The following is a 16,433-nucleotide window of genomic DNA, read 5'->3' as shown; positions in this document are numbered from 1 at the left end:
GGGGGGGGGGGGGGGCGCGGGAAGAAGAAAGGAAGAGAAGGAACCAGTGGACTGAGGGAGAGCTGAGATGGGGAGGAGAAAGTAAGGACTACCTGATATTAGAGACGTAAATGTTCATACCGCTGGGGTGCAGATTGCCCAAGCGAAATATGAGGTGCTGCTCCTCCAATTTACGGTGGTCCTCACTCTGGCCGTGGAGGAGGCCGAGGACAGAAAGGCCGGATTTGAAATGGGAGGGGGAGTTGAAGTGCTGAGTCACCGGGAGATCAGGTTGGTTATTGCGAACCGAGCGGAGGTGTTCGGCGAAGCGATTGCCAAGCCTACGCTTGGTCTCACCGATGTGGAGCATAGAAACATAGATAATACGTGCAGGAGGAGGCCATTTGGCCCTTCGAGCCAGCACCGCCATTCATTGTGATCATGGCTGATCGTCCCCTATCAATAACCCGTGCCTGCCTTCTTCCCATATCCCTTGACTCCACTAGCCCCTAGAGCTCTATCTAACTCTCTCTTAAGTCCATCCAGTGACTTGGCCTCCACTGCCCTCTGTGGCAGGGAATTCCATAAATTCACAAATCTCTGGTGAAAAAGTTTTTTTCTCACCTCAGGCTTAAATAACCTCCCCTTTATTCTAAGACTGCGGCCCCTGGTTCTGGTCTCACCCAACATTGGGAACATTTTTCCTGCATCTAGCTTGTCCAGTTCTTTTATAATTTTATACGTTTCTATAAGAACCCCCTCATCCTTCTAAACTCCAGTGAATACAAGCCTAGTCTTTCAATCTTTCCTCATGACAGTCCCGCCATTCCAGGGATAAATCTCGTGAACCTACGCTGCACTGCCTCAATCACAAGGATGTCCTTCCTCAAATTAGGAGACCAAAACTGTACACAATACTCCAGATGTGGTCTCACCAGAGCCCTATACAACTGCAGAAGAACCTCTTTACTCCTATACTGAGTATACTCTACTCTTTGCTACCGGCCAACCAATTTTCTATCCGTCAACACCCTACCCCCAATACCATGTGCTCTAATTTTAGTAACCAGTCTCCCATGCGGGACCTTATCAAAGGCTTTCTGAAAGTCTAGATACACTACATCCACTGGCACCCATTCATCCATTTTACTTGTCACATCCTCAAATAAATCCCAGAAGATTAGTCAAGCATGATTTCCCTTTCATAAATCCATGTTGACTTGGACTAGTCCTTTTACTGCTGTCCAAATGCCCCATTATTACCTCTTTAATAATTGACTCCAGCATCTTTCCCACCACCGAAGTCAGGCTAACTGGTCTGCAATTCCCGGTTTTCTCTCTCGCTCCATTCTTGAAAAGTGGGATAACATTAGCTATCCTCCCATCCACAGGAACTGATCCTGAATCTATTGAACAATGGAAAATGATCACCAACGCGTCCACTATTTCTAGAGTCACCTCCCTGAGGACCCTGGGATGCAGACCATTAGGTCCAGGGGATTTATCATCCGTCAGTCCCATTAGCCTACCCAATACTATTTCCCGCCTAATGAAAATGTCTTTCAGTTCCTCTACCCCCTTAGATCCTCTGTCCTCCATTACATCTGGGAGATTGTTTGTGTCTTCCTTAATGAAGATAGATCCGAAGTACCTGTTCAACTCTTCTGCCATTTCCTTGTTGGCCGTAATAATTTCACCCGTGTCTGCCTTCAAGGGACCCACATTTGACTTTGCTACTCTTTTTCCCTTAGCATACCTAAAGAAGCTTTTACTGATCTTCTCTATATTCTTGGCCAGCTTCCCTTCGTACTTCATCTTTTCAGCCCGTATTGCCCGTTTTGTTTCTTTCTGTTGTCGTATGAAAGTTTCCCAATCCTCTGGCTTCCGGCTACTCTTTGCTGTGTTATACATCTTTTCTTTTAGTTTTATTCTATCCCTAACTTCTCTTGTCAGCCACGGTTGCCTCCTACTCCCATTAGAATCTTTCTTCCTTTTTGGAATGAAATGATCCTGCGTCTTCCGGATTATGCCCAGAAATTCCTGCCATTGCTGTTCCACTGTCTTTCCTGCTAGGATCCCTTTCCAGTCTACCTTGGCCAGCTCCCCTCTCATGCCTTCATAGTCCCCTTTGTTCAACTGCATCACTGACACTTCTGATTTAACGTTCTCCTTCTCAAATTGCAGATTAAAACTAATCATAGTATGATCACTACCTCCAAGCGGTTCCTTTACCTCGCGTTCTCTTATCATATCTGGTTCATTGGACAACACTAAATCCAGAATTGCCTTTTCTCTGGTCGGCTCCATTACAAGCTGCTCTAAGAATCCATCTCGGAGGCATTCTACAAACTCTCTTTCTTGAGGTCCTGAACCAACCTGATTCAAACTGTTCAGAATTGGTAGACACAAAATTCTGGAGTAAGTCAGCGGGTCACGCAGCATCTCTGGAGAAACAGGTGACGTTTTGGGTTGGAACCCTCCTTCAAACTTCCTTCAGATCCGACCTGAAACGTCTCCTATTCCTCTTCTCCAGAGATGCTGCCTGACCTGTTGATTTACTCCAGCAATTTGTGTCCATCTTTGGTAAAACCCAGCACCTGCAGTTCTTTCCTACACTGTTCTGAGTTGGCATGTGCATAGACAATTTTGCATTTCACACTATTTACATTGTCTCAAAACTTAAATGTACAATCTTCCATTAGAATGGAGAGGGAATATTGCAGATAAGAGTACAAAGTTACAAAGTGGAATGGAGTTGTTATCAGAGAGAGGCAGGCTAATGTGTGAAAGTGTGAGATCATTCGCTTTGGAATTCAAGAAAGAAACATTGGATATTTTATAAATGGCAAGAAGCCAAAACTATTAAGTTTCAAAAGATTTGGGAATGCAGGAATGCAAATCATTTAAAATTTGAAAGCAGCTACAATAGCCTCTGGAATAACAATTGTAAGTAGTATTATCAGACTCCATATGAAGCACTGCATTCAAAGGGAATGTAAGAATACCTACAAAACAGAAGCAAAAATTGGCCATCAGGGCCCTCTGAGCCTGCATGCCATTAATCAAGACCATGACTCATCTTTCACCTAAGTGCCACTTTCTAACACATGGCCAATATCCCTTCATATACAGAAATCTATTTATCTCTGCTTTGATTGAACACAATGACTAAGATTATACAGCTCTCCTGGGTGGGTAAGTCCAAATGTTCACCAATATGAGTAAAGAAATATTTCCTTGACAGTGCTCATAAGCTTACTCCTTCTGAATCTGTCACCCAATGCCACAGATTCCTCAGTTAGGAAAAACATCGCTCCCTGCACCTAACCTGACAAGACCTTTAAGAATAATGCAAGTTTTTTAATGAGATAGAAACATAGAAATTAGGTGCAGGAGTAGGCCATTCAGCCCTTCGAGCCTGCACCGCCATTCAATATGATCATGGCTGATCATCCAACAGTATCCCGTACCTGTCTTCTCTCCATACCCTCTGATCCCTTTAGCCACAAGGGCCACATCTAACTCCCTCTTAAATATAGCCAATGAACTGGCCTCGACTACCCTCTGCGGCAGAGAGTTCCAGAGATTCACCACTCTCTGTGTGAAAAAAGTTCTTCTCATCTCGGTTTTAAAGGATTCCCCCTTATCCTTAAGCTGTGACCCCTTGTCCTGGACTTCCCCAACATCGGGAGCAATCTTCCTGCATCTAGCCTGTCCAACCCCTTAAGAATTTTGTAAGTTTCTATAAGATCCCCCCTCAATCTTCTAAATAAATTCTAGAGAGTATAAACCAAGTCTATCCAGTCTTTCTTCATAAGACAGTCCTGACATCCCAGGAATCAGTCTGGTGAACCTTCTCTGCACTCCCTCTATGGCAATAATGTCCTTCCTCAGATTTGGAGACCAAAACTGTACGCAATACTCCAGGTGTGGTCTCACCAAGACCCTGTACAACTGCAGTAGAACCTCCCTGCTCCTATACTCAAATCCTCATTTTATTCTTCTAAAGAAGAGAAAACAGGCCAGGTTTACTCAAAAAAGCCACAAACTATTGGAGTAACTCAGCAGGTCAGGCAGCATCTTTGGAGAACCAAGATCGGTGACATTTCGGGTCAGGACGTATCTTCAGACTCTCACCACGACCCTCACCACGTTCCAAGTCACTCACAGGCCAGGCCTACCAACGCCGACACCACTTCTCAACCTCTCCGTTCTCACCGCATGGCAACGGAGGCGTTTGCCTGACCGTAGCAGCTGGAACAGTCCGTTGCAGGGGTGGAAGGGGTCTCCTATGATTTTATTTGCTCTGGAGTTGCACCTCCTGTTGTATAGTTCCTGCAGGGGGGTGAGTGAAGTTCCCATAGTGCGTTCGGCCGAACGCACTACTCTCTGCAGAGCCTTCTTGTCCTTGGCAGAGCAATTCCCAAACCAGATGGTAATGTTCCCGGACAAGATGCTTTCCACCGCCGCTGCGTAGAAGCACTGGAGGATCCTCAGAGACACTCTGAATTTCCTCAATTGCCTGAGGTGGTAAAGGCGCTGCCTTGCCTTACTCACGAGTGCTGAGGCGTGTGATGCCCATGTCATATCCTCAGAGATGTGGACTCCCAGATATTTAAAACAGTTCACCCTATCCACAGGACGTCACCTATCCAGAGATGCTGTCTGATCCGCTGAACTACTCCAGCACTTTATGTCCTTTTTTGTAAAGCAGCGTTTCTTGTCAACCTGCATTGCCTTGTTTCTACAGCCTTGTTTACCCAATCACTTCTCCTACTGTATTTATCCAGTTCAGTGAATCTTCGCTGCACTCCCTCATAGTTAAAGAGACTAACACTGCACACAGTATTTAACTGTGTTATCAACAGCTGGAGTTTACAAATGCAATTAGGCTTTCCTGATCAGTCTGAAGAAGGGTCCTGACCTAAAACATTGTTTATTTATTATCCCCACAGATGCTGCCTGATCCTCTGCGTTCCTCCAGCACTTTGTGGTTTGCTCAAGATTCCAGCACCTGCAGCTTCTTGTATCTCCATGACTTCCTTAATCTTCTATTCAAATCCTCATGTGATAAAGACCAGCATATCATGTGCCCTGGTCACATGGTTGCACAGGTCAAATAGACCATATCATAGACTGTATGGATATTTCAAAGCATGGGAATAAATAAAAATGATCAATATTTATTTTATTCTGCAGGATCACGCATTTCAGATACCGATCTGAAAGTAAAACATTTTTTCTTTCATTTATCACTTGTTTTGCTTCCCAACAGTGTGCCAAATCATTTCAGATGTCCAGGATTTATCAATTCCCTTCAAACTTTTCTTACAGTACATTAGTTTGATTGCTATCGTTAGACTTACATTATTATGCTGCATTTTGTTGTCTCTGTACTGTACACTGACAATGACAATTAAAGTTGAATCTGAATCTGAATACAAGTTTGATAACTAATCAAATGTTGTGCGTGGGCAGGTTCACAGCATGTTGTTTTTTAATAGAAATTTGTATTTCTACAGGTTGAAGCAGGGTACAAAAATGGTATGCAGCACTCCAGGGATCAACACACAATTAAAGCCTGACTTTCTTAAACTAACTACATATTTGGACAATGTACTTCATTGCGGGATGGTTCACATTGTGCTGCAGTGCATAGAAGAAGTTTAGCAAACATCCACTAATCCACAATAATATGTAACAGACCAAGTGCCACAAATAGGAAGAAAATACATGCTTGTACAGATTCATACAAATCCAACTTAAACTGGTTACATTAACTAGAACTAACTGATATTTGAATCATTTTTGATCTCCTTTATCGCAACCTTTTTTCTGCTTCCCTTGTTCTTGCGACGATATGGATCAATTAGTCGAGAAGGAAAGTTTATCTCCCACTCAATTTAGCCAAAACTATTTATTTGGTCCTGAACAATTTGTTTTTTATTTCACTGAAAGACTTCAATATCCAAACCAAATGCTGTTTTTCTACATTACAATGGTGATTACATTGAGTACACCATTGGCTATAAAGTGCTGAGGTTGTGAAAGCAAATATTGCTTTGATTTTAATGTACCTCCATTTCTTATCAAACTTGACGTACTTGAGATACAATTATAATCACAGAATACAACATTTCTGCAACCATTTGACCGCTAACGTCAGTGCTGATTGAAGAAGGTGACCGACCCTAATCCCATTTGACAAAAATAGGTTTGAGACCCTGTAGATTGCAACTCATGATAACGTAAGCATCTGGTAATTTTTAAATGCAACATGGGGCTTTGCCTCTACCGCATTCACAGGCAGTAAGTTCCAGTTCATACTACCTTACTTACACATTTATTATGACACAGAGAGTGGCCATTCAGTCAGCAGGTCCATGCCCTTAACCAACAGAGCAATCTTATTATTCTGGGTAGATTTCAGGAATAAGAAAGAGGTAATCACAATCATGGCGTATAACTAGCAGGTTCACAAAGAGACTGGCATCGGTTTCAGGAGATCCATTCCAACTAGATCCACCAGGATTGAACCATCTGAATTCCAGGAGAAGTTGGGAAATGCTGCGAGATTTACTTGCAAAGTGCTTTCTTCACAATCCCAACCTGCCAGAACGACGATGGAGATCGCGTGTGCATCCCCTTCCCCACTATAGGAAGGAACTTTTAGCATCCCCAGGACCTGATGGTCTGCATCCCAGGGTACTTAAGGAATAGGCTCTAGATATTGTGGATGCATTGGTGATCATTTTCTAATGCTCTATAGATTCAGGATCAGTTCCTGTGGATTGGAGAGTAGCTAATGTTATCCCACTTTTTAAGAAAGGTGGGAGAGAGAAAACGGGGAATTATAGACCAGTTAGCCTGACATTGGTGGTGGGGAAGATGCTGGAGTCAATTATAAAAGATGCGATAGCTGCACATTTGGATAGCAGTCACAGGATCGGCCCGAGTCAGCATGGGTTTACGAAGGGGAAATCCTGCTTGACTAATCTTCTGGGATTTTTTGAGGATGTAACTAGGAAAATGGACAAGGGAGAGCCAGTGGATGTAGTTTACCTGGACTTTCAGAAAGCATTTGATAAGGTCCCACATAGGAGATTAGTGGGCAAAATTAGGGCACATGATATTGTGGGTAGGGTGCTGGATAGAAAATTGGTTGGCAGACAGGAAACAAAGAGTGGGGATTAACGGGTCCCTTTCAGAAAGGCAGGCGCTGTGGTACCGCACGGCTTGGCGCTGGTACTGTAGCTATTTACAATATACATCAATGATTTAGATGAAGTGATTCAAAGTAACATTAACAAATTTGCAGATGACACAAAGCTGGGTGGCAGTGTGAACTGTGAGGTGGATGCTATGAGAATGCAGGGTGACTTGAACAGTTGGATGAGTGGGCAGATGCATGGCAGATGCAGTATAATGTGGAGTAATGTGGGGTTATTCAGTTTGGTAGCAAAAACAGGAAGACAGATTATTATCTAAATGGTGTCAAGTTGGGAAAATGTGAAGTACAACGGGATCAGGGGGTCCTTGTTCATTAGTCAATTAAAGTAAGCATGCAGGTACAGCAGGCAGTGAAGAAAGCAAATGGCATGTTGGCCTTCATAACAAGAGCAGTTGAGTATAGGAGCAAAGATGTCCTTCTGCAGTTGTACAGGGCCCGAGTGAGACCCCACCTGGAATATTGTGTGCAGTTTTGGTCCCAAAATTTGAGGAGGGACATTTTTTCTATTGAGGGAGTGCAGAGTAGCTTCACAAGGTTAATTCCCAGGATGGCGGGACTGCCATATGCTGAGAGAATGGAGCGGCTGGGCTTAGACACTCTGGAATTTAGAAGGATGAGAGGGTATCTTATTGAAACATATAAGATTATTAAGGGTTTGGACACGCTAGAGGCAGAAAACATGTTCCCGATGTTGGGGGAGTCCAGAACCAGGGGCCACAGTTCAAGAGTAAGCGGTAGGCCATTTAGAACAGAGATGAGAAACACTTTTTCACACAGAGAGTTGTGAGTCTGTGGAATTCTCTGCCCCAGAGGGCGGTGGAGGCCGGTTCTCTGGATGCTTTCAAGAGAGAGCTAGATAGGGCTCTTAAAGATAGCAGAGTCAGGAGATATGGGGAGAAGGCAGCAACGGGGTACTGATTGTGGATGATCAGCCATGATCTCATTGAATGGCGGTGCTGGCTCGAAGGGACGAATGGCCTACTCCTGCGCCTATTGTCTATTATATACTTCTCAATCTTTACATTATACACCTGACATTCAGCATTCAAAATTACAGAGCATTTTATGTTTACTTTACAAGACCCATAAATTACATTCAAAGATTGTAAAGATAGTAAAAACATTCCTAATTGTAATCTAATACAGTAATTTCAAATAAAATGCAATAATACTTTTACACTCCATCAAAATACTTTTATTTTGTTTAAAAATACTTTCGCCTTGCTTACGTAGTTTTTGGAATCACAGCTACAGTAAAGTACATAAATGTATTCACCATTCAGTCCGAATGGTTTCTCATCGTTCGTCACTTCATACTAATCTGCATTAACTTGCATCAATGCACATTTCGCCAGTCTCTCTGTAGTGTTCACGTCTACTTTGTGACCTCCTTACTGTTAACATATTTCCAAGTTGCGCCAATTACAAATTTGGAAATTTTACATAACGGCCATGTCTGCTATTAATATTGAAAATAACAGCAGCCATTATACTAAACCCTGAGGAACAGTTATTCTTTCGCCAGTCTGAGAACAACTTTTTTTCTAACATTCGGTCCCGAAGACAATTTTTTGTTCATGCTGTCACTGACCCGTTGATTCTAATTTCAATGTGGACAATGTTGCATTGGTCATTTTTATAACATTTATTAATGGCTCCTAATTTTCAATCTGATATAATAATATTAACAGTACTGCATATAGAATATCTCAGCACTGACCTGTTTTTGTTCCTTCAATTTGCTCTGCTGCCATCGTTGCCATCTCCGCTGTTTCCTCTTCAAACTCTTAAGTTTATTTCTCTGCCGTTTACTTAATGGTCTATCTCCGACAGTGGAGAAAATGGGGATGCACGGTGCAGGATCATCACAAGGATTACTTGTACCTGCTTCATGTCCTTCCTCCCACTCCTCTACATCACTTGCCTCAGTACTTAAATCGGGTGACCAGCCTCTAACAATGGAGGAAATGTGAGCACTTTTGCTCTTGCGGAGTCTTGGCACAGATGGACCAGGATCACCATCTTCGCAGTATTCTTCAGCAGGATGATTTCGGAACGACTGAGGACTCAACACAAAATCAGAGTCTTTAACATATTGACTGCGAAAGAGAGCCACATTCAATGCTTCATGTGTAGTTAGTTGCAGATTAGTATCTTCTGCCAGAGGAATCTGCTGCATAGGAGTAGCAGTCTCATCTATGTGATTCATTATAAGCCCACAAGAAGATGATCGCGGACACAATCCATGAATGCCAGCAAAACTGACAGATGTGTCCTTTGAGTTAGTGCGGTTAAAATCCAGACTGAGAGACTTTTTATGAAAACCTTTCACTGCACATCTGGCTCTCACTGGCTGTGAAGCAGAAGAGCAAGGCTGTGGATAAGCTGCTTTGAAGTTAAATTCATTCCTGTCAACTTCTACAATTCCTCTGCTGCATGATCTTGCCTCCAGGCAAAGTGCATCAGTCATTCGTTCATGAGCCATCTTCCTCGAATGGTTCTGCCTGTAGCGGGACAAGCTGCTTTCTGTCCCATGCTCCATCTTCGCCAATGTTTCCAACCCGTGCATGTATTGCAGTTTACGCAAGGATTTCACCTCCGCGGACTCACTGATTCTGATTAAACGTGGCGGCTCATAGTCAGTCCGACTCTTACAGATATGCACAGTCACTGTCTGCCCACAGGGGCATTTGGCAGGGCAGACAAAGTTAAAATCCCCTAGACGGGCCCCACAACGCGGGCAGTTCAGCCTCCCATTTGTCCACCATGACTATGGGAAAAAAACAAACAACAATCTGGTCATTGTCATGAAAAAGCGGGAAAGTGACCACATCAACTATTTCATTCAATTTAGAGGGTCAGCTTTTCTATTCTATGGGTCATGTGGAATCTAGTATTTCATTGAAAAGCCCACACAACGGCGTGATCTGGCAGATTGGGTGGGTTCACAGCGCACCAGAGCAGCAGTTCAGAAAATACATATTATTCTGTTGTGCCTGAAAATTCCACACTAGTGCTTTCACAGCAAATAATGTAAGTGGCTTGATAAACACTGACCAGACGCATGCCATTGAACTTAGATGATAAAGAAAGCTTTCAAAATTATCTGAAAACTGTAGTCTGAATGTACTAAAAAACGTATCTGATTTCTACTTCAAAAACACCAATTAAAATGCTGAAAAGATGCTCCATTGCTATTTCAGAATTGATAAAAAAAATGTTATACACTGTTGAAAATTATTGTTAATTAGTCAAAGCAAACAATTTATGTTCCTTTCATTTGATGACTGGAAAAAAGTTGTGATTTGTTTTGAAATGGCACCAATTATATTTTGATCACAGCGGGTGCAAATTTGCCACATTGCTTATTTTTAAGTATTCTAATTTGGGACTTGCTCCAAACTAAATAGTGATTTTGCCTGTTTTCCTAAAATACACATTACGAATTTAGTTTTCCTAAAATACACATTGCAACTCAGTAAAGATTTTCTCAGAGATCAAATGTTATGGAACAAAATAATCCTTGGGAAGTGGTGAATATTAACATCACGCAATGAAAACTGGGTACGAGTTCTTGTTACTGATGATGCAAGAAATTACAAAAATCTACTATCATTATATGTTGATTACAAAAGCAAATTAAGTCAATTGCATTAAAGAGATATTGGCACTGCGGGAGAATGAATACAAGACAACAGGAAAATCTGTTTCCATTTACGTCAAGATTCATAAAATATAATCAATGTTTCTCAATGTGTAAACAAAATGATGAAGGTAATGCCGAGAGCCATGCAACATGGAGGCTTAGTCGCAGCCATTTAATATGAAGATAAAAAGCAATTTCCTCACTCGGAGTTGTGTATCTTTGCAAATCTCTCAGCGCTGAAGTTGTTTAAGTACCTTCAAGGTCGAGATTTTTGCATCAAACCTAGTCTTAGTCAAAAGGATCATGGGAAGATACATGATTAAAAATTGGTCGACTATCACATTAAATTGAGGATGCTCAAGATGCCACTTGGTACACTCTGATTCAGATTCATATTAGTTTCAGATTAGTTTATTGTGGTACATACCAGGGTGCAATGAAATTCATGGTTCACATGAAATTTGTAGAGTAAACAATAAATACAATGAGTGCAAAAATATATACAATAACAACTGCAAAACAGACAGAACGGTGCAAAGATTGTAGCAAAGACTAGTGCAATATGAAGTAGTACAAGAATACATCCTAAAGAACAATACTGGAATAACTGAACAAATCTACTTCTAATGCTTTTATAATCAAACTATTGCCACCTCTTTTTTCACATTAGAAGAGCATCAAGAGAAAAATGCTATGCAACCCAGGAGATTACTTAAACAGGATAAATACCTGCCAGGAATGGCACCTGATAGCTGGAGTCTTCTGATAGAGCCAAAGACAATATTTTTTAAAAAGGACATGTTTTAAATAAATAAATACATACATAAATATATAGATAAATAGATAAATAAGTAAATATATAGAATACTATTCTGTTGTTAAAGATGGTGAAAACTTCTCAGTTACAGAAGTCCGGGTAATTCAGATTCTTGTGTGAATGATGTCCTGAATGTAACACGGCAAAAACGCTAGTTTTTTGCTATTTAAAAATAATCAAATCGGCGGTACACAGTGGAGAGTTAATGAAAGAACCTACACAATTAAAAGTTGGAATTGAATTATAGGCTGGAAGTTCTTTTCCAGTTATTAAAATAAACACAAGAGAGACAAATCTAAGAATAGTAAAATTAGTACTTACTACTTCAATTAAAATATGCAATTTAATCATTTTGGTGGAATCCTGCGGATAAATTAACGTCTTCTTCTGGTTCATTTTCATTGCTAAACTTTGCAAATTATTTTTTGAAATTTAGACACGAAAAAGCATTGAGCAGATAAGATTTTATCTACCACTCTACTTATTTACTGCATGCAATAAATAGCCAAGTTTAAAACACGGTTCAAATAACCTTTCCCCTCTAGTGGGGAAGGTCCTCACCACTTCTGTTTCATACTATGTGACTCGAGACTCAAAGTGTCAATGATGAAAGAAGTTACAAGAATTTTAATTCAGAACTAACTGTATGGTGGACCATCTCCACCACTGACACCCTTGAAAATGCTTTTCTCCCCAAGGATATAGAGGCTTCTAAAACTGGAGGGCAGAGGGTGAGACGTGAGGCAAGATTTAAGCAGGGACCTCAGGGGCAATATTTTCATTCAGACAACTGTTTCGTCAACAACTTCAAGTTGTATATTAATGATTTGGACGAGGGGATTGAAGGCTTTGTGGCCAAATTTGCAGATGATACGAAAATACATGGAAGGGCAGATAGTGTAGAGAAAGCAGGGAGTCTGCAGAAAGACTTGGATAGGTTGGAAGAGTGGGCAGAGAAGTAGCAGATGCAATATAGCGTAGCAAAATGTGGAGTCACGCATTTTGGTAGTGAGAATAAAGGCATAGATTATTTTCTAATTGGGGAGAGAATCCAGAAATCGGAGGAGCAAAGGAACTTGGTGCAGGATTCCCAAAAAGTTAATCTGCAAGTAGTAAAGAAAGCAAATGCAGTGCTAGTATTTATTTCGAGAGGGCTTGTATACAAACGCAAGGATGTAATGCTGCGGCTCTATTAGGGGCTGGTCAGGCTGCATTTGGAATATTATGAGGAATTTTGGGCACCATACCTGAGGAAGGATGTGCTGGCTCTGGAGAGGGTCCGGAGGAGGTTTACAAGCATGATCCCAGGAATTAGTAGATTAACATATGATGAGCATTTGACAGCACTGGGCCCATATTTGCTGGAGTTTAGAAGAATGAGGGGGAACCTCATTGAAACGTACAGAAAAGTGAAAGGTATGGGTAGTGGATGTGGAGAGGATATTTCCATTAGTGGGAGAGTCTAGGACTAGAGGCCATAGCTTCAGAATTAAAGGACGTTCTTTTAGGAAGGAGATGAAGATATATTTCTCTAGTGGGTGAGAGTGGTGAATTTGGAATTCTTTGGGGGCTGTGGGGGCAAAGTCAGTAGATATATTTAAGGCAGAGATAGATTGATTCTTGATTAGTACGAATGTCAGAGGTTATGGGGAGAAGGCAGGAAATGGAATTATGAGGGAGATATAGATCAGCCGTGATGGAATGGTGGAGTAGACTTGATGGGCCGAATGGCCTAATTCTACTCCTATCACTTATGATCTTATGATCATAGGGGCCTAGATTTGACCCATTTCTGATTACATGTTGCACGTAAAGCAGTAATCACTTCTCCAAATTGAAACCTTTCTGCTATGTTTCCTGCATTCAACATTTTAAATTCATCATTATTTACCTTTTCTATCTCTTTTCTTATCCACTCTGGAGCAGACTCTAAATTCACATGCCAAATTGTACAGTTGATTTGCCCAGCATTCTAAAACAAAGAAAAAATAAACCTGTAAAATAATAAAGGCCATTTAATTTACTTCACCATAAAGAAGAAGGCAAGAAACATACAGCAAACAGAAGTTAGGAGAAACTATGAAACATTCAGTCTAACATGTCTATCATCTCATTGAGAGGATTGTAACTGAAGTTTTCTCTTCGAATTCTCACCAGCTTTGGTTCTGAAGACTAAAATTGGAGTTGTAAGTTAAAATATGAAGAAAAAGAGAGGAGACAGTAAACTTGTGGGAGAGCTGGGAAGGGGAGGGGAAGGAGGGAGAAATCAAGGACTACCTGAAATTGGAAAAGTCAATGTTCATACCACTGGGGTGTAAACTACCCAAGTGAAATATGATGTGCTGTTCCTCCAATTTGCACTGGGCCTCACTCTGGCAATGGAGGAGGCCCAGGATTGCAAGGTCGGATTCCTCGGCAACATCCCTCTTTTTCTGCGACGAAGGCACAAAAAGTTCATTTAGAAGATTACCCATATGGTCCACCTCCATCTTTTTAGATTGAATCCCTGTTAAGGCCACACATTCCTTAGTTATCCCCTTGTTCTTTGGCTATTCTTTGATCTGTTGCCCGTATATTTTCATGTAGTTCCATTCCTACAGTTTTTTTATATTCTTCCAGGTTTTCTGGTGCAAAATGTTCTTAACATCTGACACATACTTTCCCATTTTGATCTTATCTTACTTTGTATGTACTTTGTCAGCCAGGCAGCTCTTGAATTGTCCTCTTAAATGTTGCCTATTACTTCAAGAATAATTTGCCTTTAAGTGTTTGTTACAAGTCCACTTTTGTTAAAGCAATTCTCACCTGCATAAAATTGGGCTTACCCCAATTTAAAACCTTCTCTCTTCTTCTTAAATAATTATGCTAAATGTAATTTAATTATGATTACCAACACAAAAATTGCTTCCCTACTAATAATCCTTCCATCCACACAACTTCATAAGAAATGGGAGCAAGCGAAGGGTATGTAGCCCTTTAATCCTACAACTGTATTCGACAGGTCGGGGGGAGTTTCCCCCCTGCCATGGGTACCATGTAATCCCGTGCTACCTGCTCCATGGTCGGATAGTAGGCGACTAAACCGTAACCCCCACTTGGTTTGCCAGGTGAGGAGGGGGCTGTGGACCCCCAGCAGGACCAAAAACAAGACCTGTCAAAGGGCGGATGAGCTTCTAGCGAGCCAATGGGCATCCACACTTCAGTAGAAGTTGCAATCACTGTTGTACATAGCATTGTAAGGAATGATGATAAAGCACACACACCAAAATCATATACTTCCAGCAACGGAGAACAGAGACGTGTGGTGCGTCCGTCACCGATCCCGTTGGAGACCAGCACCACTGTGTCGCTAATGTTGTCAACGGTGATGAATTGATTTGAATGTATTCAACAAGATCAAGGCTATTATCTCACCTCATCTTCATTTACTTTATCTATCTCGATATATGTTTGATTCCTGTAATATTCAAACTTCTACTCATTTTAGTTTTGAATGAAATGAACAGCTGAACATTCCCAGCCCTCCAAATCAGTCAAAACAAAATCACGTAAAATCTCAAAGCTAAATTTTCGAGAGATATATTTATTGCCAGCTAATGATACGTGGCATTTATGTTACTAAAGATGAATTGTACCTGTGTATTGGATGGCTCTATCCCTTGTGAAATGGACAAACTACCAGCATCCAATACCAATCTTCGACATTTCCAGCATCGTAGAATACCTTCCATTTATGAATTCTAAGCGGATCATCATATGCCTGGGAGATAATGAGCATGAAATAATTACAAATAGGTCATCAGAAATAATTAAAAGGCAAAGCTTAAATTGAACATTCTGCCCTTGTGGCAAAAGGGATCAGGAGGTATGGAGAGAAGGCAGGTACAGGATACTGAGTTGGATGATCAGCCATGATCATATTGAATGGCGGTGCAGGCTCGAAGGGCCGAATGGCCTACTCCTGCACCTATTTTCTATGTTTCTATATATGAGAAATTAAAGTTGTATTAAACCAAATCATAACACTAATTTTGGTGAAACATTTAAATTTGAAGTGTCTGAAAATTTATTTTTTATCACGTCATTAGAATTTATGTTCACAGTACCAATAAGATCAGCTAAAAATTGCAAATTACAACTTAGTAGATTTATAACTAATTTCTTGCAGAAAATGTATGATTAACAATGAAACTAACCATTCATGAAGCATCTTAGGAGGTGATATTTAAGAGATTTGCTCCTGTTAACATTTTCCTTATTCATTAAATATTATTGTAGTCAAAAATCAGCAGAGAGGCCATTATTTAAAGCGATGCAATTAAAAAAAAAGTAACATCAAGAATAAGCTCTGTTATAATCAATCTTGAAACTTTGTCACAAACATGGAACATCTTCAACTCAGATACACCCACAGGCTTTGCTATAACACTTCAATACACACACAACACGTCATATATTTCAGAACTTTATTCACAATATTTATCTGTTCATGAAAATAATAATTTTAATAAAATATTAATTCATAATAAAGATGAATTCGCAAATAACAATTTTCAGTCATGAATTCATCTTTATTATGAATTAATATTTGAGTTAAGAACGTGCACCGTGCACGTACGTGTTCGGTTGCAATACTTTTTCATTCCCAATAACAGCTTTAGAGTTATTTAGAGATAGTGGAAAGGCATTGGGATGTCAGGAGGTTGATTGTTACCACAGGATACTCCTTCTCCAATCTGTTCTTGTAGCACAATATTTAT

General features: G+C 40.8%; 1 protein-coding gene across 8 annotated transcripts in view; it reads right to left on the bottom strand.

The window, feature by feature from the left end:
* rnf180a (ring finger protein 180a) overlaps positions 1 to 16,433 on the bottom strand; it is a 141,735-nt gene that overhangs the window by 103,274 nt on the left and 22,028 nt on the right. For 7 of the 8 annotated variants that reach the window (XM_055634933.1, XM_055634960.1, XM_055634922.1 and 4 more), the window contains 3 exons: positions 15,309 to 15,433; positions 13,565 to 13,645; positions 8,931 to 9,980 (listed from right to left, as the gene is read on the bottom strand). In XM_055634933.1, coding sequence (XP_055490908.1) covers positions 8,931 to 9,980; positions 13,565 to 13,645; positions 15,309 to 15,404 — 1,227 coding nt within the window. In that variant the 5' untranslated portion in view covers positions 15,405 to 15,433. The remainder of the gene's footprint in view (positions 1 to 8,930; positions 9,981 to 13,564; positions 13,646 to 15,308; positions 15,434 to 16,433) is intronic. The other variant, XM_055634951.1, reaches the window with a different exon arrangement.

Source organism: Leucoraja erinacea, chromosome 1, assembly GCF_028641065.1.
Source record: "Leucoraja erinacea ecotype New England chromosome 1, Leri_hhj_1, whole genome shotgun sequence".
Lineage (NCBI taxonomy): Eukaryota > Metazoa > Chordata > Chondrichthyes > Rajiformes > Rajidae > Leucoraja > Leucoraja erinaceus.
The sequence above is the reverse complement of the archived record's forward strand: the minus strand, read 5'-3'. Positions and strand labels throughout refer to the sequence as shown.